We start from the raw sequence: 26,956 nt of genomic DNA, 5'->3' as shown, positions 1-26,956 counted from the left end.
TACAGCTGTGCTGAGCAGTGACCGGACTATAGGGGAAGGAGGAACCACTTGAGCTGCTATCAGCAAGGTGGACACATGAATGATACTACATGTCATTGGGAATATTGCAATTGATGATCATTTTTGAGAGCACACAGAGGGGTCAAAGCAGTCCTCACAACTACTGGTACTGTATGTCACGTGGAAGATTCAACAGTGCAATATTTTTATCTGTAAAATACATCAAGTCACTTGATGTCCTCAACACAAAATCTGCACAACCTACAGTAGTTATTTCTTAAAAAAGAAACATTTAAGAGAACTAGACATGAGAGGAGAGATGCACTGAATTAGGTACAATTTGACAAAGGACATTGTCCCCTGTTTTATGTATGAAAAGTGCCAAATGCATAGAGATTGATTAATTCAAATAAATGTTTTTAATTAATTTTTGCTTGGTAAATAATGAAACAGTAAATTCTTTCTTCTACAGATTTAAATCTGTGTCTCTTAAGGCCTTAATAAGGTTTCCTTCAGAAACACATGGAAATATGCAAAAATAATAATAATGCAATGCAGGTATCTAATCAAACTGTATGTCTATCGTACATAACTGAAACAATACATTTCGTCACGTCGCTCACGTTGCTGTGGTGTTAAAGTGACACTCAAAACTTTGCTAATTAAAAACAGCAACATTTTGAACAGAAAATCTTACAACTGAGAATGCTTGCTGTCTCCACCACTAGGACGTCACTGTGAGGTCTCCAATCAGAACACGATGCCCTAGTTGGATTTGCACAGATTTGCTAATTGAACAAACCGCAGAGGAATGAAGAACGTCAACCCAGCCCACATGTGTGAAAATGAGAGTAGAGTGAAAACAGACATGAAGGGACAGCACTGAAGAGAAAAAGGCAGGAGGAATCACGAGAATGGCTCGCTGTCAGATCACAATGCATCAGAGAGAGTTCCACCATGATAAAATAGTCTCTAATACTGAGCAGCTTGCTTCCCACCACGCCTGCAGTCACTAACAGGTTTGTCACCAGCCATTCATTGAGGATCAGTGGAGGATGCCTGAAGCATGCAGACAAAAGGTTGTGTACCTAAGGTGAGGCCAGGTGGACACACTCCTAATGTAACAAAGGTATTGCGCATGGTTTCATCTCAGAAATGGTCACAGGCATCTGCCATAACACATACAGTACAATCAAATACAAATGACAATGGACTGCATACATCCTACATTCATTTAGCTGTGATGACGCAGATCAAAGATCAAAATAAAGGTACTCACTGCAACAGAAGGAGAATTACAAGCTGCAGGCTGAGCTAAAGATAGAGGTATTCCTCTTGCTGGGATTTGTTCTCTTTCTATGTTCCTCCCTTCCTTACCCAGTCTCTTTCTGCCTTTCTGCCTTGCCTTCTCCCCCTCCTCTCAAAGCAGCAAGATGCTGCCTGGACCAGTGCTCATTACCATGGTAACCAAAACTGGGGGGATTCTCACATGACTGTGTCTCCCTGAGCTCTGATTGGTCTGACGTAAGAAAGTATGGAGGGAGAGAGGAGGCGGGGGTGATGTCACACTTCCACCGGTTCCCAGATGGGAGGGCTCCGTCCTCACTCAGGCTGCCTGGAAGCACAAACAGACACAATGGGCATCTTTTAAAGATGGGCTGAAGTGAAGCTATTAGACATTCAACGCTGGCTCTTGATTGCTCGAGTGACTTTGAGAACCAACACATAATCCTGAAGCAGAAAGAGAAAAACATGTATTTTCTGACATTAATGGAGCACACTTACTATTAGGTATAGCTTCTACCAGGCAAAATATCCACAATAACACAGCAATATGCTCATGTTCATCATCGTAAAATGCTGTGTCCTACATCCTAGAAGTGATTTACAGACTTGAGGGCTGGAGGAAATGTTGATTTAACAAAAGAAGCAATGAAAGAGTGAGTGAAAGAAAGAAAAAGAATGTGTTTACTGAAGCAATGACGGATCCCTGAAATAAAGACTGTGCGTTTGATGATACATGATTTTATTCTGGGAGAAATCTGTGTGTTGGTTTTATTTTTTTTTCTTGAGCTCATGTCACAGAGTGTCATGCCTTTAGAAAATACTGAACAACTCAAAAATACATCTCTACCACTTCTGAACGTCTGTATCTTCTTTACTTGTGCCTCTTTTGTTTTAGCTGTGTATATAAGGAGAGGTGTCTTTGGGTGTGTACCCTTCATCTCCTGGTGGACACAAACAGATTTGAAATCTTTGCTCTGCTGAACAAATCCAAACACGTGCCATTTTGGTGTTGCAGCATTAAAATTTGACTATTAAATGTTCACAAACACAATGTCCTTTGTCTTGTGTCTAGATATCATTATTCAATATTTGAATGCATTTCATAAAAACATCCCTTAAGCAGTGGTTCAAACATTATGTTAGCTAAATATCATACCGCTATTTTTTAAATGTTATAAGTGGGCAGTGAGAGTAATAAATAATTAACAAAACACGCACGGCTGTCTCCAAAGCCATCAACCTCTCCACGCCCAGCGGACACAGAGCCCACAAAGGTGTCGTTCACTTCCTCGGATACAGGTCAAGTTGTTTTCCACACATTTGGCACATTTACGCTGTACATTAAATTGTTTTTTCACATTTATTCCGTACATAATCAGACGGACATTTCAATTTACAAAAACAGAATGAGCAAAAAATGGGACTTTCTTGTTCATGTAAAAGAACACTTATACTATAAAGAGTATAGTGAGAAACAGTAGACAATAGAGATTTATACAGAGAGCTAATCTAAACTGTTATGAAAAATAACACACTGTAAAATCATAGCGTGGTAAGACTCAACTAAATGAAGTACCAAGTGAGTCCGTAACACGTGACAACACATGAAATATCCTGCCTTGGAGGAGATGGATAGGAATAATAGATGCTACCATGTCTGTACCTGCTTGTGTACATGGTGACCTAACTATAATAGACTGTCTCATACTTTCTCTTTCTCTTTCTTTCCTCCAGTGAGTAGGAGACAAGTTAAAGGCAATGATGAGGGAAGTGACATGAATAGTTAATCTTATCATGAGCAGGATCTCATTGCGAGCTGATGAACACTGGGCTGCAGATGAGGAAAGGGAGAGAGAGAGAGAGAGACAGCTGGGATGATCCTGCAGAGCTGAGTTAAACCTGCATCTGAAAATTTATACAGTGATACCTCTACTTACGAATGTCTCTACTTACGAAATTTCTCAGCAGCAAAATATTACCTCTACTTACGAAAGAAATTTCGACTTACGTAATGTAAAAACATAGTATCGGCTGATACTTGAATAAAAACACAGTATCGGCTGATACTTGAATCTCCCACAGGTTCCTGAACGCAACATTCTCATAGCTGCTCTGCCATTGGTTATTACCTATTACGTATCTTCCTGGCATCCCATTGGCTAAGAGGGATGCCACTCCACCTCTGTGTTGAGCGAGAAAGGTGCTTATGGAGTGTGTCGGCATTCGGCACTCATGAGGTGTTCTGATAGTTTTGTGCACATTCTCCGTCACTTTCTTGGACCTCAAGAAAGTGACGGAGAAAAGAGGAAAAGAAAAGACGAAGAAAAGAGTTTTTTTCCCCCCATACAAACAAAGCAAGAGATAATAGAAGAGTATGAGAAAGGGATGCGTTTGATTGATTTAACCAACGAATATGGCCGTAATGCATCTACAATCGATATGTTATTAAAACAAAAGGAAGTTTAAGGAGTTTAAGGCATTGCGTGGGTGGTTGGAGAAGTTCAAAAGGAGGACTGGAATTCACTCTGTTGTTCAGCATCGTGAGATAGGAGCGCATGAACCAAAGAGGGCAAAAAACAATGAGGACAGCAGTTAAAAGGTAAAAGACCATCATTATTCTTTACTCTATTCTGTTTTTTATGTTATGCACAACTCTCATTTGTTGTGTAATAATCTAATCGTAACATGTATTTGTCACATGTTTTGATGCATTTTGATGCTTTATAAAACATTTATGTAGGAATTGTTGTGGGCTTGGAACGGATTAGGGCATTTTCAATGGAAAACGCGTCTCTACTTACGTAATTTCTTCCGGAACCAATTAATTTTGTAAGTAGAGGTACCACTGTATTTCAGTGTTAACGTGTCACTGAAGCAGGTACGTAAGCAGCTCATCATGAAACCATGCAATCAGTGACAATGCTAGAATGGGTTTCACATTTTACAGTTTTACATTTTACAATTATGTTTATAATATCCATCTGTTTGATACCATGTAACCATCTGTCTTTCTTTTTAATTAGCACTGAAGGAAAGGTACAGCTGAGGTTAACGGATGTTGCCCCAGATACAAATGTAATTTAACGTGCTGGTGTCAGTGGAGAAACGTCAGGGGATCATTAATCACTGCCCTCAATGCACCAATTGTTCAGTTAGTTTAGTCTGGACAAATGTGGACCAGCCTTTGATGATGCAATTCCCATGTGGTATTCTAACACGACTAAAATGAGAAATAAACACAAGGTTAAAAAAAAGTCTTACATAAACAGAAAAATCAGGCAATGCTGATTTTTGAAGATGTGACTGAAAAAGTGACGGCTTCTGTCTGTATTAATCCATGTAATCAATGTCAGATTTTTCTGTTTAGAGTATTTACTTCATGCTCATGTTACAATAAAACAGGCATCATAGAATTAGTGGCTGATGTAAGGTGACCTTTTTACACAAGTGTTACACATTTTCACAAGTGAAAATGAAAATTCTGATTTGCGATTGTTAAGTTATGCGGTAGATTATGAAGCATTAATCAAAATTAGACACGACAAAGATCTCATACAGTATGGTCAAATAAGTTAACAAATCAGGGAAGGCACACACACACACACACACACACACACACACACACACACACACACACACACACACACACACACACACACACTCTCTCTCTCTCTCTCTCTCTCTCTCTCTCTGAGGAAGACACAAAGCACCTTCATAAAGAGGTTAAGTTTTTAGACTCCCAGAATCAGATACTGTAGACAGACAGACAGACGGACGGACGGACGGACGGACGGACGGACGGACAGACAGACAGACAGACAGACAGACAGACGGCTTGTGGCTGGAACAATTTCCCGTATCTGTCTATTTAGATGGAGCTCTGTTGCAGGAATCTATCCAAAGCTGTAATTGTAATTTCAAACACAACACATATCAGCACCGGTCATCTGACTGTCACGGCTAAAAGAAAAGGGAACACAGAGAGGTGTGTGTGTGTTTGTGTGAGATGGTTGTGTGTCCGACACAGGGATGGAAGCCAATGAACACTAGGTTGGTTGAAAATAAAACAGCTGAGGCAGAGGGGGGACAGTGCAGACAGTGAGATGAAACCTCAGGTCTGGCCGTGTCTGTGGTCGGTCTGAGACAGTCTAAATTTAACTGTGTGTGTTTGGGAGACCGAAACAGCAGCAACGGTCAGGGTGCGGCCACAGCGGATGCTCACACTGCTGGCCGTTTACTTTGTCCGTGAACTGATAGCTTGATAAGCTATAAATCCAGCATCTCCTTGAAGTTAAAATGTCAAAGGTCACGGCTATGATCTTTTTTCCATGACCCTGTTCTGGATGTGACTATGATGAGTTCAAGTGTCAAAGAAAGAAAGTAGACTTTATTGATCCCCAGATGGGGAAATTACTTTTTCACTCAGATTTACATTTTCTATCTTAGTTACAGTGTGTGTACAGGCCCCTGAAACACAACCATAACATGCAAGGGGCTTCCGCCCTAGAATTTGAATATAAACTACTATAAATACCAGAGTCGCATTGGCTCTTATAAATATCTGTTGTTCCTCACTTTGTTAGAGTCCATCATTTTATATAAAAGGAGTAAGTCGTTACTTGTCAGTATTTGTAAACCATTAAAAAAGAAAGAATGTTAAACAGACGTTTCAGCCTCTGGAAAGTATTTAAGATCGCTTTCCTCTTTAGATGCCAATCAGGAGTTCCAAACTTGGTTTGGTTTGTGTCTCTGATGAGCATTTATGGCAGTGTTATGACTCTGTAACTCCAGCCAACCAATCCCTGACAGGAACAAATCAATACACATTTATTTGGCACAAATTAAGAATTAAATATGATCAGTTGCGCTGGCAAAATGTTTCTTTCCAGTCATGGCTAATGTTAAAATCCAGAACCTTCTCACATTAAAAGCAACTATGAAACACTGGTATTTTACATGTTTATTCTTTACAGATTCAGTTTCTAGTTAACTCTGTGTTTATAATGTTATAGTGTCTTGATACATATCACAGGAAAAAACATGGTTGATAAAGCATTTTGATTCCCATTTAATGCATGTGCTTCTCCATTCCTCAGAGCATAATCTTCATGTTCGATAGCCATGAAGTTTGAAGTTGATACACTGGTATAGATAAAAAACAGGCCAGACAAATCAGAGAATGGAAATTGGTAATTAACTCTAAATCCATGGTTTAGATGGTTTAATCATCTCACTATAAGGTTAAGCTTTAGACTGCAATGAATGTTTGCTTGATGGTTTGGTTCATTTCCTTTATATTCAGCAGGGCAAAATGTCGTAAGAGATGGAAAAATACTGAACTACTCTAGTCTGCATGACCAATATGCTGCTTTTCATCCTCATTTAAAAGCCTCATTAGTTATGATAATGGCTTTATTGTAGGAGCAACACAGGAATAGGTCTGAACCAGTAATATTTCACTGGTTAGACACAGCTTTCTGTAAAAGGTCAATTTAAATTCTTTTATACATATTAAGATATTGTACAAACCTTACCAAGAAAAAGGTTCAATGAAAGCAATTTGTGTCATGTTGAATGAGAGTGAAATATAACACCACACATGTCCACAGGTCACGCCGCCACAGGCTGTAAATTCAGGGAAAAAACAGCTCTCCAATGACACTTCTGTACATCCAATGTAACACATACCGTATGTATATGAAGGATATATCTGATATAAGTATAAAGTACCATTTGTCCCAGTTGTGTGGGACAAATTCAGCAGCCTCTGCTTCCTAATAGTGTCAGGCCATCCACCCAGACCACTGTAGTAACCGTCTTCATTTAAAGTGTGTCTCTGTCGCCCTTTTCTCTCCCTCCTTTGCCTCTCCCTCCTTTCCATGCACTCCACCCTCCCCTTTCTTCCCACAGCAGACATAAAGCTGCTGTACAGTGAGCAGCATGCAGGCGCTGACTGTAATCTGCAGCCAGTGAACACAGTCCTGAGCAAAGCTTTTTCATTACCACCATAGATGAGGCCAAGCTCGGATGCTGTTTACACCGTGAGCTCCAAGCTTTGCACAAATCACTTCACATATACAGCACAGTCATCTTCACTAAGAGGTCTGCAGGAGGATTTTGTCCATCTGTAATAAAACCTGATCATATCGCATAAGGCAACATAAGCTGAGCTAAAGTGCTGTTTTTTCATTCTGTACGTAAAAAAACCCTGATATGTACTTGACCTTAACTTGACCTTCACTTATTATTTAAAAACAGTCGGAGAACATGCTGTTTTTCTAAATTTAAATTTGAGTCTCAGGTGGGAAGAGCTTGACTCAGTAACCCCACAAGGCTGAGGTCATGGTTTCAGTCAAGTATTGAACCTGATACAAAGCGGCCATGACGGTCCTGCAGCTTTTACAATGGGTAGGCAGTCTGCACACAAACACAGCCCAAGGACAGAAACTAAATACCCTTTGCTTTGCATAAATACTAAAGGCAAACACACACACACACACACACACACGCACGCACGCACACACACACACACACACACACACACACACACACACACACACACACAGACACACACAAAACACATTGGCTTTTGCACTCTACTAATGTCAGCTGTACATGCAAGAAGCTGTACAAGCATCCAGCTCTTAAAAAAATAAAAAAAAATTAAATGAGTATCACACATTTAATTGTGGGGGGTTTTTTTGTGACGTAAAAAAAATTTTTTACTGGTGTGTCTTCACCTGAAGTGTGACTCTCCGGCACCAAAACTGGCAGGTTTAGGTTAATAGAGGAAATGAGACAAGGCAGCATGAATGGAGCTGTCAGTGGATTTAAAAGCATTCAATCAATGGTGTCAGATATCAACAAAATGATCTGTTATTGTCTCTGGCCCAGGTCCCGAATTTTTGACAGTTCATCATAGCTGTCATATAAATATTGTATTTTACAATACAAAAAGGACATTGTGTGGTTTGAGTGCTGTTGCTGTGGTAGTTGAAGGTTTAGGGTGTTGTAGACTGCGCCACACTGTAAAAACGAGGGATATCGACATCAACCCTAAACCATATCGTCATCTCGTGGTCCTTCTGCCCTCCCCAAATTCTCCCACTCTGTCATATCACCCCAGATCTCTGCCCTCTGTGTTAATAGAAATGAGCAAACACACAACCATCGTCTGCAGCTGTTCAAATATTGTGACATGTGATCTCTGGCTGGCACAAAGAGAGCTTGTAATGAACAAGGCCAATCCAAAGACAGCACGGGGAGAGCTCTCTGAGCTCTGTCCCCACCTCATGACTGAGAAAACACACACACACACACACACACACACACACACACACACACACACACACACACACACACACACACACACACACACACACACACACACACACACACACACACACACACACACACACACACACACACATACACACACACAAAAAGAATTGCGTTGTCCATTCTCCTACACTTCATGCAGGACTCTTATCTCTGTTTTTTGAAATAGCCACACACGCAGAAACTCTAGTCACATAAATGGGCCTGTCTCCACTTCAACCCTGCCCCCCAATCTACCCCCCCCTCCCACCCACAAGTCATGTAGGGCTAACATGGTAATCAATAGGGATGAGCAAGTACACCACTATCTGTATCTGTTCAACCATTTAAATTATCTGTATCTGTATCTGTACTTGAATACAGATCATTCGGATGGGCGGGACTTAAACTTGACTTGACCGGAAATGGATGGGTACGTTATTTTAAGTCTGAAATTGATATGGATTGATCAGAAGTTGTTATATTTAATGTTTATTTTAAAACTATTTACAGAACAGCCTCAAAATTGAGTTTCAAATCAATTTTTTGAATCACAAAAGTAAGAGAACTATTTACAGGAGTTTTTTTTGTGAACTCAGAACATGAATATTCTTAAGTGTATGAATGAATATTTACAGTACAGCCTCAGAATTGAGATTTTACAGAACAAGTTTTTTTATGAACTCAGAATGAATACAACGAATGCAATTAGAAATTATGAACTACAAAGTATGCATGAACAAGAATTGTCATACTCAACACAGTTTTTATCTTTTCAATTTAAAAAAAAAAAATTTAGAGCGAGAGAGAAAGAGAGAGATAGAGAGAGATAGAGAGAGAGAGCACGTGTGTGTGTGTGTGTGTGTGTGCGTGCGCGCTATGTAACAGTTTAAATATCTATATGGTGTATAAATTACTAATTTGAACTGGAGTGACAAAGTGTCAAACTAAGAGCAAGCAGGAGTGGAGGCGGTGACCGACGCGACATGAGCAGTTTTCGGCTCTGTCTGGACAAATGCACCGCGTTTGTGCAACAAAACAAAACAAGAAAGAAGTTCACCAAGTAACCTAAAATAGACCGAAATAGAGTCAAGCTGAAGAAAACCTAAGGAGAGCAATGTGAGCTGTGTGTCTGTGTGTGTGTGTCTGTGTGTGAGAGTGGGGCAGCGACTGCTCTGCTCTGGCTGCAGTCTCTGTAGGGAGGGGCGGGTGCTGTGTGTGACTGGCCAATCACAGAGCGTGAAGACAATCAGTTATGAGCAGGGGTCCCCAACCCCTGGGCTGCAGACCGGTACTGGTCCATGGGTCATTTGGTGCTGGGCCACACAGAAAGAAAAAATAATTTACATTACTTCCGTTTTATTAAAGATGTTTTATTTGGGAAAAATTACCGGAGTCTCTGTTACATCCATCTATGTCAGTGGTCCCCAACCACTGGGTCTCGAGCGCACTTCTGGATACCGTCAGCCAATAAAATGTGTGTACGGTATCGCGTGACTACCTACTAAAAAAGAGGCGAAGGGCAAAGGGTTAATGCACGAAGGCGCACTGTATTTTTCCTACGTTGAATGCACTGATTGTAAGTTGCTAAATGTCAAAATAAACCTCATCAGAGCAGTTACTTTAATCGAGTTTTTAATATAATTATTTCTTACAATTATTTCGTTTACAGAAATGTTGATTATCAATTTATGAAAAAAAAGGGTTTTTGTTTGTTGATGTCTGCATTTTACATAAAACCACTGCGGATGATTTATTACTAGACTACAGCTGTCCTGGTGTCATTGACGATTATCGAGTAAATGAAGGCCGGTCCGTGAAAATATTGTCTTAAGGGTTCTTCAGCACGAGCACGAGTATTGATGAATTTTACTCCTATCGTGCTCATACTTGTCAAACATGCTTTATCCGTACTGGATACTAGTCTGAAACGAGTACCCGGCTCAACCCTAGTAATCAGGGAAGCCTTATAAGAGATATGTTGAATGAACATGACACTGAGAGGCAGTTTATACTTTTTTATCAAAAAGAAGGCAATTTCTCATGAACAAACAAACTGCTTTTGTTCTTTGGGTTGCACTGCTTTCTCTTCCCTCCACAGGGTGTTCAGAGCCATTCATTCTTCTCCCTGCCAACACTTGTTTGGTGTGCTTTGTAGATGATTTCACTCTATGGTTGTGAAATAAAGAAAACAAATACTCATCCAACAGAATTACATGGAATTAAATCATAAAAACATTTAACTAATCTCTGAGAGCCAGCTGTAGTGGCTAACATGAGAGTTTGTAGGGTCAGAAGACGACGACAGAAAAGCAGCATTAATCTGACACCATGCATGCTCACGGCCAGTGTTCGAATGCAGATGTTGGGTATGCTATTATGTTTAACTAACTCATTTGACTTTAGCATGCATGATGGCGATAATGGATAATTATAGCTTGACACAAAGCAAGCTTGAAGGTTGTCAGAGATGTCCTCGCCTCTCAATGTGTTTTGGTTGACTGAACCTACTAAGCGTCTGAGTTGATGATAGCGTGAAATGAAAAGCCATGCGATCATTAAGGTTAGTGCAGTTTATCCCGAGGGCAAAAGGAATTTAGTGTCAGTGTCAGTCACGTCTGTCTAGACGGTCAACTAAAAATTTGTTGTGATTTGCAAATTTGAAATATTTACCAATTTGCATAGGTTTACTTGGTCAACCAAAGTTGGCATTATATAAGTTCAGAATTGCACACACACACACGCACACACACTTCAAACATCATTTCATTCATTAATTGTGGAACCAAAAACAGATGTCAATAGATGTGAGTCACGTCAGCGAGCAACTATTCTGATAATCTCAGAGATGAGTCATGAACTCACTTAAGATGCCTTGTAGGGTGTGTGTCACTTCGACTCGAGGTATGAAGTTACGAAATAATACTTTGATCTCTGGGGCCTCTGTATCCGGAAACTTAAATATTAGTTCAAAAAATAGGCAATGCTAAATAAAAATTGATAACCTTATATGAGATCTATTCCTTTTACTGTGAAACAATTTTCTTCATCATTTTCACAAGAAAGTGGATAACTGAGGATCAAAACGATTCAGTGATCCTTTCCTTAGATTGTGATACATCTAGTTGACTGAATTCCTTTAAACATGTATTTGAGAACAGAATACTTTACAGCTGCTAGTCAAATGGTGTTTCATCCTAAATATGATCATACAGAATAAAGATGGATTTAATTTGAAGTATGACGTGATAAAGCAAATAACAAGTTTAAAAATAACTTATACCACAGGTGTGAGTCATCTTGAAATATGGACTTTTGACTTCCAGTTCCCCAAAGCAGACAACAGCAACAAGATCAAAAACTGTTGGACATTATTTCAAATGATGGATTCATTTTTAACCAAATTATAGCCTACCTATGCGCAGGGACATTTGGACAGTAAACATAATAAAATTAATTTGTTGTAGCACTTAAATACTTAATACTAAGTATTAAATACTTAATAATAAATACTTAAAATACCTAAAAATAACAATAAAATAATAGTATCTTTGCACTGCTGTCTGCGTCACCGCCACACAACCAACAAGCCCATCGCAAAACCTCCTCAAACTCTCACTGGCAAGGTAAAACCATAGGTAAAGAGATTGACTAAGGTTCTGGACGGGCAGGACAAAGAGAAGCAGGTAAATTCTGAACCTTCATGCACAGTTGTGGCCTGCGTGAACCCATTTGCCCTTGACTTAGAAAAGAAATATCCAAGAATAAACTGAGCCCAACCACACTCAGAGCACAGCCACATTCAGCAAGTATGCACTAAACACATCTGGCAAAAAAAGATTCCTGCGGTTCACGTGGCAGGTGGGCTAAAGCTGAAACAGTTCCAGAAAATTACAAATATGTGGATAATACAAAAATGGGAGCACACTATTCTCGAGACAACCCCAGCTGCTCCCCAGCAGCGCCAAAGAATTTTTCTGCCTGGTCCTCATGAATCTGGCGTGCTGGATTTCCCATCCTGTCAGATGAGCCTTCTTCAATATAGTGTTTGGATTGTGTCCACTTCCACCACAGCACCGTCTCCTACCAAGCTTAGGCAGAGCCCAACGGACCATTGTGTCATCAACTACCAGGCTACATGAGTGTTTGCTTAGTGCTGTTGTGATGAGGAATCTTGGCCCAAGATGAGAAAAGTGCACTTGATTGATGGCAAAATTACAAAAATATTTAGAGAGAAATATTTTAAGAAAGCAACACTGTTAAAACAGTGTTTGTTGTGCCTGATGGGACAGTCATCCAAAGTTAACATATAAAATATCAGTCTGTCTATTAGATGAAGGTACATAGGTGTAAATATGTCAGTAGGAACCCTCTCTTAAAAATCAGTAGATAAACAAACTGATATTTTGTTGTCAATTAAATCATTTTATTAGGCTCACAAAAAATCCCATAATTAGAAACGCTACCTCACATGTTGTTCAAGGCAATGGCGTTTGTGACGTGAATCTCTGACATTCTCCACATATGTATTTGTAAAACGTAATGAGCAGTAGTAGTATTACCATTGAGAGTTGGTTTCATAACCAGCTGACTGACACACCACCTGCCTGGAAGTCGATCCCGGTGGGATTGGGATTAAGAACCAGGGAGACAGCTGCAGTGAAGACCCCCTCCGGACTGTATGTGTTTGTGGACATGAATCAAGCATCCAAATGTGTGTTGTAGCTATTTATGAATGTGAACATTTGACCCCCTGTGTGACCTCAAACAGTCACCCCTGTTACCCTGCCTGTTAGCATTAAAGCCAACCCTTGACAAGAGTTGAGAGTATACTAGCATGTTTCAGTTGTTGAGGTCGTCACCATTGGAGGCTGTTTGCTGTCTCTGTTTACCACAATTGTTATTACTGGGAAACAAAGACATCCTGAATTATTAGTATGTTTCTCCTCTCATTATTTGCATCAATTCCTTGTGTACTTCTTTTTGGAATGTCTACCACGCATGGAAAATCATAACAATAAATATAAATAAAATGAAATGGAAATTTGAATAATAAGAATAAAAATCAATCTTCTTGCATGTGGATAGCATACAAATTTGTATGCTTGGACTTCAGAGGGGTAAAGGAAAATAGTTATTCATTCATCCATCCATCCATACGTCCGTCAGTCCGTCCGGCCATTCATCCATCCATCCATCTTCAAGAAGATGGAATTTAATTATTTGTTCCAACAATTACTATTGGTCTTGTGAGTGTGTGCGATGATGGATTTTGTGGTGTGTAACTGATCACACAACTGCAGGGTTAAAAAGGACCCTCAATCTTACGGTAACCATGGAAATATAGACATTTTAGAGTAAATACAGCCATCACATTTTCAATTGAAAAAAGACAGAAGGTGTTTTCTCTGGTGGGTAATTTCCAATTCTTAAGACAACACAAGTGTAAAATGCTCCACAAAGCTGAAGGAACAGGGTGACAGTTATTGTGTGGATTTGTTATTAGGATTGAGGCGCTTGTAAAGACATATTTGACACAATTAATATTTATAGAACAACATTGATTATTATTGCCATAATCAGGACATTCAAACTCTTGTATAACATGAAATATCTTCCCAAATGAACAAAACAAAAGCAGCGTTAATATTAATGGACCCCATTAATGGGGTCAGCGGTAGAGCGGACGTCTTGGGACCAGACAGCGCCCAGCCATCGGCGGTTCGATTCCTGCTCCAGCCAGACATCTTCTGAGTGTGAGCTGACAGTGGGAGGTGTCAGCTCTCACCTCCCAGCCACTGCCGAGGCGCCCTTGAGCAAGGCGCCGTCCCCCCCACAAGCTGCTCATTGGGGCGCACCCCCGAAGTCGCGATCCGTCCCTCCACCTCTCTTGTACTGGTTGTCATTAACTGCATGCCTACAGGCCCCTAGTGTGTGTTCTGTTCAGGGGCCTGTATACGATGTTTGTGTGTGTGTATTCTGACTAACACACACACACACATTATATATATATATATATATATATATGCATGTGGAAAACATAATTTCCCCATTGTGTGGACGAATAAAAGTGGATTTGGATTTGATTTGAATTCACTACTCTGAAGCAACTGCAGCAGAATGTTGTGTTTTAGGACCTACATCACCATCTGAAACATTTTAGTTAGATGCAGGTGTAAACAAAATATATGCTGGCATCATACAACACGTTTGACAAGCACTAAGCTGAAGCAGATGTCTGTGCTGAACACACCTCTGAGAGGGAAAGTCCAACCGGCTTTATGTCTTTGTTGACTTTGTTTACTTACATGCTCAATTTCTCTCTCACCAAACATAATGTGTGTATTCGATGGGAAATCTGATAAACAATACAGCAAAGTAATCTCATAATCATGTGGTTCCCATATGTTTCCCATAGAGACCAATGAATGCCCTCCTAATTAAACACCAAGTTACTTTCATTTTCACAAATTGGAAATAAACCAACATAGTAAAGAAAGGACAAGATGATGAAAGAAGAATAAAATGATGACACAGGATCTGTTGGTGGCTGCCTGTATCATCATCGCTGAATCTGGGCCACATTCAGAGGACATGGGCAAAGAAAACGGAGCTCTATCCAAAGTATTCAACCTTTTCACGCTTGTTTTGTTCATACCCCGGTGGTTCTTCATTGTGTTCTGAGCATAACACACTGCATTCCTCTGATATCTGCTGGTGAGGTTAGTTAAACTACAAGGGGAACAAGAAGAAATGCCAGCGAAACAATGCTCATCTGAACGGATCTTTAATAAACCCTGACCCAAGATGATCACATTTTGGGATTGAAACTTTTTGGTGCAGTTGTTTTTGAATTAACCAGTTTGGGATCATTAAAATATATCTATGTATATTTGTGATGGGTAATAAGCTGTCTGAAGAAATGAGACAGGGGGAGACACAGAGAGGATTTCCAGCAATATCGAATATTAAAGTGGAATACCAACTGTTTTCACTGGTGTCTAGAATGCTGTGGTTGTTCCTTAGATGCCATCAGATGCAAACACAGGCCCTGAGATTATTTATAGAGTGGTGCTTAGTCACTGCCTGTCCACAGTCATTCTTAAGGGATCACAGTAATGATACTTTGTGCTCCAGTGTTAAAAAAAAAAATCACTTCCATCTGCCTCCACAAATAAGTAAAATAAAGTCCTCAAAAAAGCTGCATTCTTAGAACAAAAAGACAAATTACATGTTATTACAAAAATGCTGAGCAGGTCTGTTGTGCAGTCAACACTGATCAACAAAACAACAAGTCAGAGCAGACAGGAAACAATGCCTACTGACCACAACAAAGCTTTTAGAGATATTATATCCTAACAGGATAATCTGATGATTAGCGACCAGACAGCTCACAAAGAGGCGCTGCATGCTGCGAGCATTGAGACAAAAACACAGACCAGTTTGTATTGTGCTTGCATACAAAACGAGTAAACGTAGAAAATGTTCTCCTTCCTAGTGGAAGTCATTTCTGATGACTTCCACCAATGTTTAATCCGCATGTGCACCACTTTTGCTGTAGCATTTAATTAAAAATGCACATCTTACACAGTAAACATGTAAAGTGCACTTAGTGAAATGGCTTCATTGACCTTTAGAGGTCTCTTCTTCCTCATGCATGCTCACGCTTGCTGCCTGGATAGTCCTGCCAGAGCTGCATTCTGCTGTTGACGTCTCTGAAACAGTCCAGAGGCTCTAGCCCACAAGATAGAGAGATCCAGTGTCCGCCAACCGGGATTAACACTATGAGATGATTAGTTGGGGCACAGCAGGCAGATTTATGATGTTTTAGGATAAAACCTATGCAGAACAGTAATGATATGTTTTTCATTGAGATTTTACTCAAGTTCTCATTTTAATACATGACTTTCAACTTTAAGAAGGGATTTTTGATTTCTAAACTTTGATATTACAAATTTATCTCAATTTAAACACCACCGGCATTGACCACCTTAGCATAAAAGTATGAATCTTGTTCATTGCACCACCATGTCCTTTAGTTTGGGTATTTCTACTGAATGAAACACATGAAATGTCTGATGCTACTGAATATTGATAACATTGTCTGCAGTTCAGAGTGATGAAGCAAACCTTTCAGTTTATCTCTACTGTAATGGATGACTAGTCCTCATCTGACAACATAATAATGGTTAAATGTTCAAGAAATTAATTTGAACACAAGCAGCATGAATCATCCTGTAACTGTTTTTGAAGATACTTCATTCATCAACATGTTGTTTTCCCAGCTTCTCTCCATGCTACCTTATATCGAACACAAAAACATGTTCAATGTGTTAAACTCTCTGGATGGGCCTGGGACAACGGTCCGGGTGTGGAAGAACCCGGCAGCAGCTGACAGTCGGGTTCAGTATCTGAAGTCAGACTAGGGGACAGCTGTTGAGCAAACCAAGCTCCTATGAATGACAGCTATTCACCTCCCCCTTGAAAATCACATGAGTGCTCCCTCCTACTCATCATAGCAAAACACAATGTCAACATGTGTCTACTGATACAGTGGAGCCTGGTAGGGATGGAGATGGAGATAACCTGAACTGTGACCTTGGGGTGATCGTCCAATGGTGACAAAGGGGTTGGGTAAACGTGAGATTGCTTGTATCTCTCACTGTGTACACACGTGTCAAAGTGGACCTTTTCATACTGCATGTTTTCCTCCAAATAAATGCTGTCTTGCTCTCTTTCTGTTTCCTGATGCCAATGCCGGACAGAGAAATGAGAAAATCACCCAATTACAGAGCAAAGATAACCGGCACTGTGGAGCATTTACACTAAACTCACTAGATTAACAAGCTGCAATACAACAGAATACAGAAGGGAAACATGACAAAAACTAGAATCAGCTGAGAATCATGTTTGTGAATTGTTTCATTCCACTGTAAAAATTGTCACGTGCACAGATGACACTCGCAGTGACGGCAGTACCAGTTGGCACATGGCAGGATGCTGCAGAAGATGCCCTGCTGCTGCAGTGTCTCTGTTACCCTCTCTTTAAGCCACTGCTGCTCTGATGCAGCGTGTCCAGCGTTGCATAATAACACATGTACGCTGGTAAACAAGCAGGGTGAAGGACCATGTCCTCCCATCACACCGCCGCTGAAACATGATAAAAATACTTGCTCACTCATCGTCATCACACCACAAGAATGCATCTGTCTGACAGGCAGCTGGAAGAACAACATGAACCATGGCGTCCAGAATGTACACACCCCACAAGCACATACAGCACACACATTTCATCAACTCCACTGCATCAGACTAAGTCACCCTTAATCACAAGTATCTTGGTTAGAATAATAAAGTTTTTGGAAAGACAGTGTGGAGAAACTCTTCCTGTTGCCTGCATAAATTCCTGAGGTGTGATCATTACAGCTGCTGCCATGCAGACACACACAGCAACAGACACACACTTTGACAGTGAAAGGCAATCTGACAAGTCTACTCACAAATTCTCAATTCTGTGCTTGGTTCAGTGAAAAGGTAGAGATCGTCTTTTCTGTCATCTGTCAAGGGGTTAGCTCCACACTTGTCCTCCTTCCGGACCAGCCTGTCTGTCTGTCTTTCACTGGCAGACTAACAAGCAGGAGTGCTTGAAGAACTGCAGTGTTGGAACTCTGTCAGTATGCTAATGCCTGGATCTGTTCTGCCTCCCTCCCTCCCTCATAGTTTTCTCCAAGGTCGGTGGGTTGAACTGCTTATTTGACTCCTCCCTTAGAGGACAGTTGCCTTCCTCCTCATACCTACCCTCATATTCTCCAACTGGCTGGACACCCGGCCAGTAATTACCGCCATGATCCAGATTAACTCATGGGTGTGCTCTTGTTGTGAGGCGAGCTAGATGCGGCGAGTTGAGCTTAGATGGGACAACTGCGTGTGTGTGTGTGTGTGTGTGTGTGTGTGTGTGTGTGTGTGTGTGTGTGTGTGTGTGTGCAGGGCCAGGGACAGTGAGGGGAAGAGGGGGGCATTCAGCTTACATGAATATTAAAAAAAGTATTTAACCACAAAGACAAAAATATACAGACATGAAAAAAAATGCAGTGTGTTTACCATAATTACTTATGCATAGATTGTTGTTCGACTTGTGTAGATGAAATACGGCCTGGCAAATATGTAAAAAATGCTCATATTTACAGTCAGTGGTGCAGTTGGGAAGGTGGGAAAGCTTGATGAATATCATCTCACTGCATGGGTGTGTAGATAGAAATGAGTCTCACCAATGTCCTAGAAGAGATAAAGAGTTAAACTGCTTAGGACTGGCAGGAGATCAGACATAAGGGGATGCAGACAGAGCAGGAAGTGATCAAATAAATAGTCAACGATTCTGTGACCGATCAGATATCAGATCATTTCCAGGTCAGGTGTTATATGCTTACATACGTGTGTGTGTTTGTGTATCTGTCTGTCTGTTTCACACTCGCTGAGCTGTGCACACCCCTCACCTGAGTTGAGCTCAGGTGCTTTGCAAACCATTTAGCAGCAGATCCTGTGACGGGATTAGAGGGGAGAAGTATCTGATGGGATGAGACAGAACTCGATACATGAGCAGGAAGTACTCCTTCAACACAATGGAACGCATACAATAAGTCCACAACAGATCTGGTGCACATGGAGGCTGACTGGCACCATAAGGAGTTACAGCTGATGCAGATCATTGGTTTGTCTTGTTCACAGCAGCACTGAAAATTTACATGTGATCCACACACTGGTTTTTACTAATAATGGATGTTACTGTTGATTATTTACCCAATCTCTGTAAGAAGAATGATGGATCAACATGGAAAAAGTCAAACTCAGGTAATATTTTCATGTTGGCAATTACTCAGTTAGTTGGGAAGGGCAAATATGACGGATCTGTTTTCAGAGACACTTACAAATATCCTTTGAGAAGTGGTTACATCATCTGTAAGACACAATTTGATTTTATGCATTGTAGCGACATCATCTGGCCATTTGTGGTAAATGTGCCTTCCAGAGGGCTGATGTTAATGTCAGATTAAGTTGATGATGCAATTGTATATTTTTGCCATTCATTTCCTTTTATATAATATAAAATTGAGATTGAAATGAACGAATCAATTCTCAGATTAAGGGTGGAGTTTAATGACAACACTGGAATCGCCAAGTCTACTGGTCAAATAGTGAAAATGTTTGTGAACATTGCTTCACAGACAGTGTCAACACATTGAAACACACCCAGAGTAACACTTATGATCATAGAGTACTAAGCCATGTTGAGTGGGAACTACTAAATACAAATACACATTTGTGTTTCAAGAATTATGCGCTTGGGAAAAGACAAAAATAAGAAATACAATAATTAATCAATCAACCGATCAATCAATCAAGTTGGGCCAGCCAACAGATCCTTTTGAGGAACATAGAAATAGATGAACAAAACACAGATTACAAAGACAATAAAAATATTTAAAAAGATGTGAAAATGAAGAGTGGAGTGTGGGCCGTTGTTTACAGTACAGAACCAGCAGAGGGAGGCATAGAGAGTGAGACAGAAAAAACCCCCAAATGAAAGAGAAAAACAAAAAAGAAACCAAGAACACCCAGAGGAATGATACATCAGTCATAATGTCACACTTAAGTCCTTTCTAGTTCAAACTACTATTGAAGCTTAAGCTAGTATCCTGGATGGGAAAGACTGAATGCCAATAAAAAAGGACACACAGGGAACAACTGTAAATCTGATAAAGTGAGTTCTAAAGGCACGGATGGGAAACATCCATGGAATGATTCTGCCAAAGAGCTGGTGCTTATGTTTTTATAATCTGACATTTTTAACACTGTTAAACACTGGGAAACATTTTCAGACCTTGTTTTTTTTAAATCTATAATTACTTTCTTTTTTAATTTCATTTAAATAAAAATACCACCTCCAAAACCTCACGATATATCATGAGAAGGGTAAACATAAACCTAGAACTATTTCCAACCTATACAATAGTTGAGAGACATTTCAGGGGAACTTGACTGTTTGACGTAAAACATGACAACAAATACAGTACACGATTTTACCTCCTGTGTTGACAAAAAAGGCAAAGCTAATATAAAATACTGCATTAAACTGAGATTATTATTCAACAGATGGCCAATACATGTTAATGTTAAAACAGATGGTCTGTTATACAGCAACAATTCTTCCACATGGTCTATCAAGCTGTCAAAAACACTGATCTGTGTATAAGGAATCTCGTCTTGACTGACCTGAGCAGTACCAAGTAGTCTGATTACAGTGCATCGAGTTACAGCCAAATACTGAGTACACACAAAACGCTTCCGTTCTCAAATTCTAATTATTTGCAACACATTTGCATCTTTGCTTCCAAGTGACTTCAAGGCCATGTTTTTATGTCTATGGAGCGGTTTGTTAGCTACTTACAAAATAAATAAAAATACAGAACATGAGTGCATGTTGTGCTCCAAAAACATGCGCTGTGAGTCAAAAGTAGCCACTCTGAGTAACTCTGTGTTATTGCAGTTAATACACAATGAACAGGTAGTTTCTCTTCATGTTATTAGTCTGTATAGATGGGCCATCATGTCTTAAGCGGTTTGCTGGATGTGAACTATGATCTCACTTTAGAATAGTACAGTAGATTGGGTCAGGTTAATGACATCACAGTGTCAAGGCACAGCATGGCTCATCAGGGCAGGAAACAGGAAGTTACAGACCTGCATCAGGACACAAACAATACCTGCATGGTAGTTAAAATAAAGCTGGAACTAAAAATGGAAAAATGTATCTTGGGATGTATTTCTGGTTTGTTAAGGCAGCATTACAATGAAGCTGTGACACAGGACGCAGCGTCCGCAGGAATGCAGCAAGATCTCAAAAAAGTCCAGAGTATGGAATTATGCAGTGGCCAGAACTTGGCAGGATCCTTCCTTGATCCACACCGAAATGCAGGACAAACACACGGCAGAGGGATGTCACGTAGTCTTATTTTGAAAGCTCCAGCATATACCGCTCATTAAGTTCCTAATTTCATTACACCATCTCTGGAGTGACGGACTGTAGATTGGATCCTCTACTTTGAACAGTCTCAGTTGTATCGACTATCCAGTAACTCCAGGTTCAGCGCAGGAACCCCGTTCAGGTAGAAATCTCTATTAGGCACCACTTCACTATAGTTTAGCAGGACTATCTCTGCTGTACACCCTCAGGGGCTTCCATAGGAAGCATTGTCGGCTTCGTCAGGGTCAGTGGTATGACTGGTTAGAGCTGCAGACCAGGGGCTGGGGCTTCAGCTGTGATAACTGGGCACGGCTGCCTGTTTCTGTGAGAGACGCAACAGCTCCTCCCTGATGGCCTTGATCAGGGATGCGGAGGAGTGAGTAGGAGGAGATGTGTCCAGGGGCGGTGGGGCAGATAGATAGCCCACCTCTGGGGGCTCCAGGTGTACAGGGGGTGCCGAGGACTCTCTGTCGTTGCTTCTGGACATCTGGAAGACAGAAAAGGATGAGTAATCAGGACGATTAGGGAACCGAGGAAGAGCCAAAAGAACAGGTTGGATAGACAGGAAGACAGATGGACAAACAAGCATGAATGGATTAGATCATTATGTCTGTTATCCTTTTCAGGCGTGAATTAATGTACATGTGTTCATGCAAATTCACAGCACTGAAGAGAAATCACATACATCAGGTTTGGGTTCTTAAAACATAATTTCCCCTATTTATGGACGAATAAAGGTGGATTATTATTATTATTATTATTATTATTACATGAGATTAGTAATACTTTTTTGACTTTTTGGGAGGTCTGCTGATTAAAACTTGAAATAAATTTTATTCACTCTTAACGGATAAAATAATGGGCCGTTCTTCTTAAAGTGTTATCTATAAAGCACTCACTGCCTCTTTGTCAGGATCCGTTCTGCCAACGTTTTCTTCTTGGTAGTGGTTCCAACCAAGGCCCCCGTTGGGACCTGGAGCAGCCCTGACTCCTACTGGGTAACCATTCATCCGGTTGGACAATCCCACCTGTGTAAGATGATGGAGCTGGGCGCCTACACACAAACACACACACACTTGCAGTTACGGTGCCTGGCACGTTCTTCAGAAGATTCATTATTATACTTTGATCAAAATGTTGTCTTTGGAAGTGATATAAAACACACAGCATCAACAACAACAAAAAACCCTGATACTATGTGTTAATTGTGAAGTTTGTTTCTCTCCTTTTGTATGAACAGTTAGTAAGAGAATCTCTGCGTCCGCCTGAGGGCAGTTTCTACTGGTACCTGCAGTTCCCCCTACTGGTCTTGGTCTGGCAGACAGGGGGATCTCACCCGTGTAGAGGACCTTGCCAGCATACAGGCTGGCTGGTTGGAGATGCTCACATTGGTTTGCTGTTTCTCCTGGCGGCAGGTGGTTCGATCCAAGGCCCCGCCTGAAACACAAAGAAACTTGTTTTCATTAAATGTGAAAAATGTAATGCCTTTTTTCCCTTAGGTTGAGTCTACACTACACTTATATCAACAGAACCTTTCTAGAGAACTTTGACGTCCAAATCAGCTTTTTCTATCAACGCAGCAACATGTACATACCGTGTGTGGCTATCCTGTTAAGGGACAGATTGATGGACAGCTCATACAAGAATGACTACACTAACAACTGGGTTGGTCGACCAGATTATACGAAATCTTCTGCTGGTTTGCGGCATGTGGTGCAAGATATAATTAAACATTGGTCTCATGCAGGTCATATAGCTTTCAGTGGTTCTAATTTTAAATTTATACCACCCATGATACTTCTGCTCCAGTGCTCAAATGTCCAGGGCTAGGATGTTGCTTGCATTACCTTGCATCACTTGATAAAAGCTGCTCATATATTTGATGTATGCTACATATTTGATGTATATAACTGGCCTTTTTGGAAGCCAGTTACAATGACAGAGAATGGGTCTGCCCTAGTAAAACAATAAAATAAAAATTACTCTTCTTTCATTATTTATGAAGCCCAGCTTAGTGGATCCACCTAAAGGAAAATCCTGCCACAGGGCTAAGAGGGGGGAATTAGGCCGGACCGATCGATAAGAAATCCTTCAGGTGTAAAAAGGAGAGGATGTCAAATAACACGTAAAACATGAACGCTCACCTTTGATCAGTTGTTATACTAACCTTGATATCAGGCCTTGGGCAGAAGGAGAAGACTCACTGAACCTCTGGGGAAGACAAGAAAACCAACTTTTATCTCTTACAAAAGAGAAGATCGGAACTTTTTTTACAGCTGACCTTTTACAGGATACTGAAGTAATAAACCTGTAAAAGATGAGTATTGATTCATGTTTGTTGATAGCTGTAAAATCCTAGAAGTTTAAATGTGAAGCAACTGGACTTCTGTTTGGAGTTGGAGATTGTTATTCTTTAGACTAAACTTGGCATGACCTGGATGAATGCAAATCTAAACCAAAATAGAAATAAAATGTACTTAAGTAAAAACATGGGGAAGTTGACAGGGAAGTTAAAGAGATAATTCGGCTGTTATAAAGACAAGACTACACTCTGCTTGGTTTTAGTACTCTAACATTACAACATAATCATTACATTTTGATAATTTCAGATGAGGAAATAGAGTTTTTAATGGCTGAAAATAATACCAGGTTAATGTGACACTAACTTAATATAGTAGTCTGTCAACAATCTAAATGTATCAGCGTTGCAGCACAGTATGAATTTTTAAGAAATATTAAAGATAATTTTTAGCTTGTCTCTGAGAGTTTATTCAATAATTTCAAATGTAATAAATATAATATATCAGTGAACCATACTGTAAATAAAATGAGCACAAAGAAATACAAAAGCAAACACGGAGCTCATTATTCAGAGATGAGATATGCCTGTATGTTAAACCAGGCTATGCTGACGGAGGTAATGCAGATCAAGCACATGTAGGGTATATTACTGTACACTCTTAGACAAAGAAGACAGCTGACAGGGGCTGCAAGGTCGCAGCTCCACGGGGTGACAGATGGAGGAATACTTAACTGATTAGTTTGCTTAGAAGACATGCTTAAACTAGAAGCTATTGGCTTCATGCTGAGAATGAGTAGAAAAAAACCTTGAGAAAGTCAAGCAATAGTGAATAATATAGAGGTTACCTTTATCAGTTTGCTGTTCTGTTGTAAGAAATGCTTATATTTTCTTTGTTTTGCATACTTTTCTAAATGATCCCCAAATACACGCAAAATCTATTGAAAACAGTCATCTCTCCAATTTCAATACCACAGAATATACTGTTGCACATACAAGCAGCTGGTTGGCTACTTACATCAGGAATAGGTCCCAGAGCTGCGAATGGGGAACCCCAAGCTCTGGGGCCCCGGCCCAGTGGGCTGGAAGCAGGAAGGTTAGAGTTCACTCCTGGGAGAGTGATCCCTGCTGAGCTGCCTGGAGAGGTGGGAGAAACTAGAGCAAAGGCATCATCCAGCAAGGAGTGCATCTGCTGCCGCGCCTCCTCAATGGTGGGCTGTGGTGGCATGTAGGGGGGTGGGGGAGGGGCCTGGCCTGGAGGAGAGCAACCAGGAACCAGGAAGACATCGTCTGTGGGGGAGGGGCTCCAGTGAGGGGATCCTTGGCCTTGGTCAGGATCCGACTGGAATAGACAGAACACGTTTACAGACAGATTCAGGCATAAGGCGGTTTATGGAAGACTATACAGATGTCATCGTTTGCCTGTGCTACTCACCACATAGGCTACATTGTTGACTCCAGGACACTTTCTGAAAACAGCATCACTTTCCTCTGTGATCAGGTGGTCTTTGTCTGCTTCTACCATGCCTCCATTAAACTGCTCTTTCATCCTCTGTTTGGGAGAGCGCCTCCCCCGTCCACTAAACATTAAATGAGAAATGTTAAATCAGTTATTTATGAAGTATTTCTTGTTATTGTCTTTATATTATTATTTTGTGTATGTCTGCAGGCCTACAGAGCCGAAAACACATGTAATATCTCATACCACAATTCCTAACCTTTTCTTAGATCCCATGAAGATGGAGGCCATCTGGGCATCGGGGTCCAGGATCTTATCAATCTGTGACTGAGCTTTCTGATAGATGCGCTGCTGTTCCTTTGCATCTGTGAGGCTTCCCACGTCATCCATGGTAGGAAAGTCATAGTGACCCTTTCTTTTAGCACGCAGACGTATCTTGTTACGATGGTGTTCAATCTCTGACTTGTGCCTCAGTGCTACCTGAATCTGGTGACACAACATTCCTTAGACTGACACATTCTGGACAGACAGTTGATGAGTTGAGAGGAGCAACATGAGACAACACATCCTTGTCTGACCCAAACTCATAAAAGTTGAAAAAATGGAAAGGCCCTCTTTTGAGTTAGAATTTAGTTGGATTGCTTTGGTTATGGTGAACAGAGTGGACATATCCTCATCCTGACTTAATTAGTAGCAAAGGGTTGGAAAAAAAAAGTTTGGCAAACCTCTTTGTTGATTTGATTGTTGTCAGACAGTTTGACAGGTGGGCTATGCACGGGTGGGACAGCCATTGGTTGCATGGCGATAAGCTGAATTTTGTTGGGTAGTCTCCTGCTTGGGTCTGTGGTACGAGACATCCGATCAACATGCTCAAAGATGGAAGCAGATGACAGCGGCTCGTTTGCACTGTTCATGGGAGGAGGACCTGGGAAAGGCGGACAGAAAGTTTAGTTTAGAAGTCAGTGTGGTTTTTGTTAGTCTGAATGTTGACTTGAACTATGGGATGGAGCACAGGCATCTACTGACAAACATTTACTTATTAAACCTAAATGACATGACTATGTTCCAAATCTGACTCACAATATAAAACACATAATAAATGTTTTTCTAGTGGCAAAGTGAAATTAAAAATGTCTATGTGGAAAAGCCGATCTACATTTCAAACAATGGCTTTGCCTTTGTTTGTGAAGTTGACTGTCTCTTCAGTGTGACTGATGGCACAGCAGACAGTGATGGATGGAAAGAACAAGCTGGACAAAAAAAAAAAAAAACTACCACAGAAACAAACAGACAGCTGCTGGAGGTCAAGCCTGAGGTCTATGGAGACACAAAAACGAAGAACTCTTACCAATTCTATTCTTGCCTGCAAACCACAACAGAAAGGAAAATACTTTTATTGAACTGAATGAGAACAAATAAAAGTACAGACGACTGAAGTGGCCACTATATGTAGAAAATGAGGTCTTTTAAAATCTTCAGAAAAATAAAGGGAAGGATCAACATGGAAGGGAAAAACAACTTTGGGGGATATATTTCCAAATGATAAAAGCTTTTCCACTGAAGTTCATTAATC

General features: G+C 40.5%; 2 protein-coding genes across 34 annotated transcripts in view; both read right to left on the bottom strand.

The window, feature by feature from the left end:
• mical3a (microtubule associated monooxygenase, calponin and LIM domain containing 3a) overlaps positions 1-18,295 on the bottom strand; it is a 79,716-nt gene extending 61,421 nt beyond the window's left edge. For 29 of the 33 annotated variants that reach the window (XM_068313213.1, XM_068313211.1, XM_068313223.1 and 26 more), the window contains exons 1-2: positions 18,105-18,295; positions 1,280-1,615 (exon numbers count right to left, since the gene is read on the bottom strand). The gene's annotated coding sequence lies outside the window, so the exon portion shown is untranslated. The remainder of the gene's footprint in view (positions 1-1,279; positions 1,616-18,104) is intronic. The other 4 variants (XM_068313212.1, XM_068313214.1, XM_068313216.1 and 1 more) reach the window with 2 other exon arrangements.
• A 1,457-nt stretch (positions 18,296-19,752) lies between these two features.
• The window catches only part of si:ch211-1e14.1 (UPF0606 protein KIAA1549), a 31,844-nt gene continuing 24,640 nt past the window's right edge, over positions 19,753-26,956 (bottom strand). Inside the window, exons 14-21 of the mRNA XM_068314040.1 lie at positions 26,109-26,308; positions 25,643-25,869; positions 25,360-25,504; positions 24,943-25,266; positions 23,793-23,836; positions 22,914-23,062; positions 22,525-22,679; positions 19,753-22,112 (exon numbers count right to left, since the gene is read on the bottom strand). Coding sequence (XP_068170141.1) covers positions 21,915-22,112; positions 22,525-22,679; positions 22,914-23,062; positions 23,793-23,836; positions 24,943-25,266; positions 25,360-25,504; positions 25,643-25,869; positions 26,109-26,308 — 1,442 coding nt within the window. The 3' untranslated portion in view covers positions 19,753-21,914. The remainder of the gene's footprint in view (positions 22,113-22,524; positions 22,680-22,913; positions 23,063-23,792; positions 23,837-24,942; positions 25,267-25,359; positions 25,505-25,642; positions 25,870-26,108; positions 26,309-26,956) is intronic.

This window comes from Antennarius striatus, chromosome 4 (assembly GCF_040054535.1).
Source record: "Antennarius striatus isolate MH-2024 chromosome 4, ASM4005453v1, whole genome shotgun sequence".
Lineage (NCBI taxonomy): Eukaryota > Metazoa > Chordata > Actinopteri > Lophiiformes > Antennariidae > Antennarius > Antennarius striatus.
Note: the sequence above shows the minus strand (reverse complement) of the source record. Positions and strands in the feature narration are given on the sequence as shown.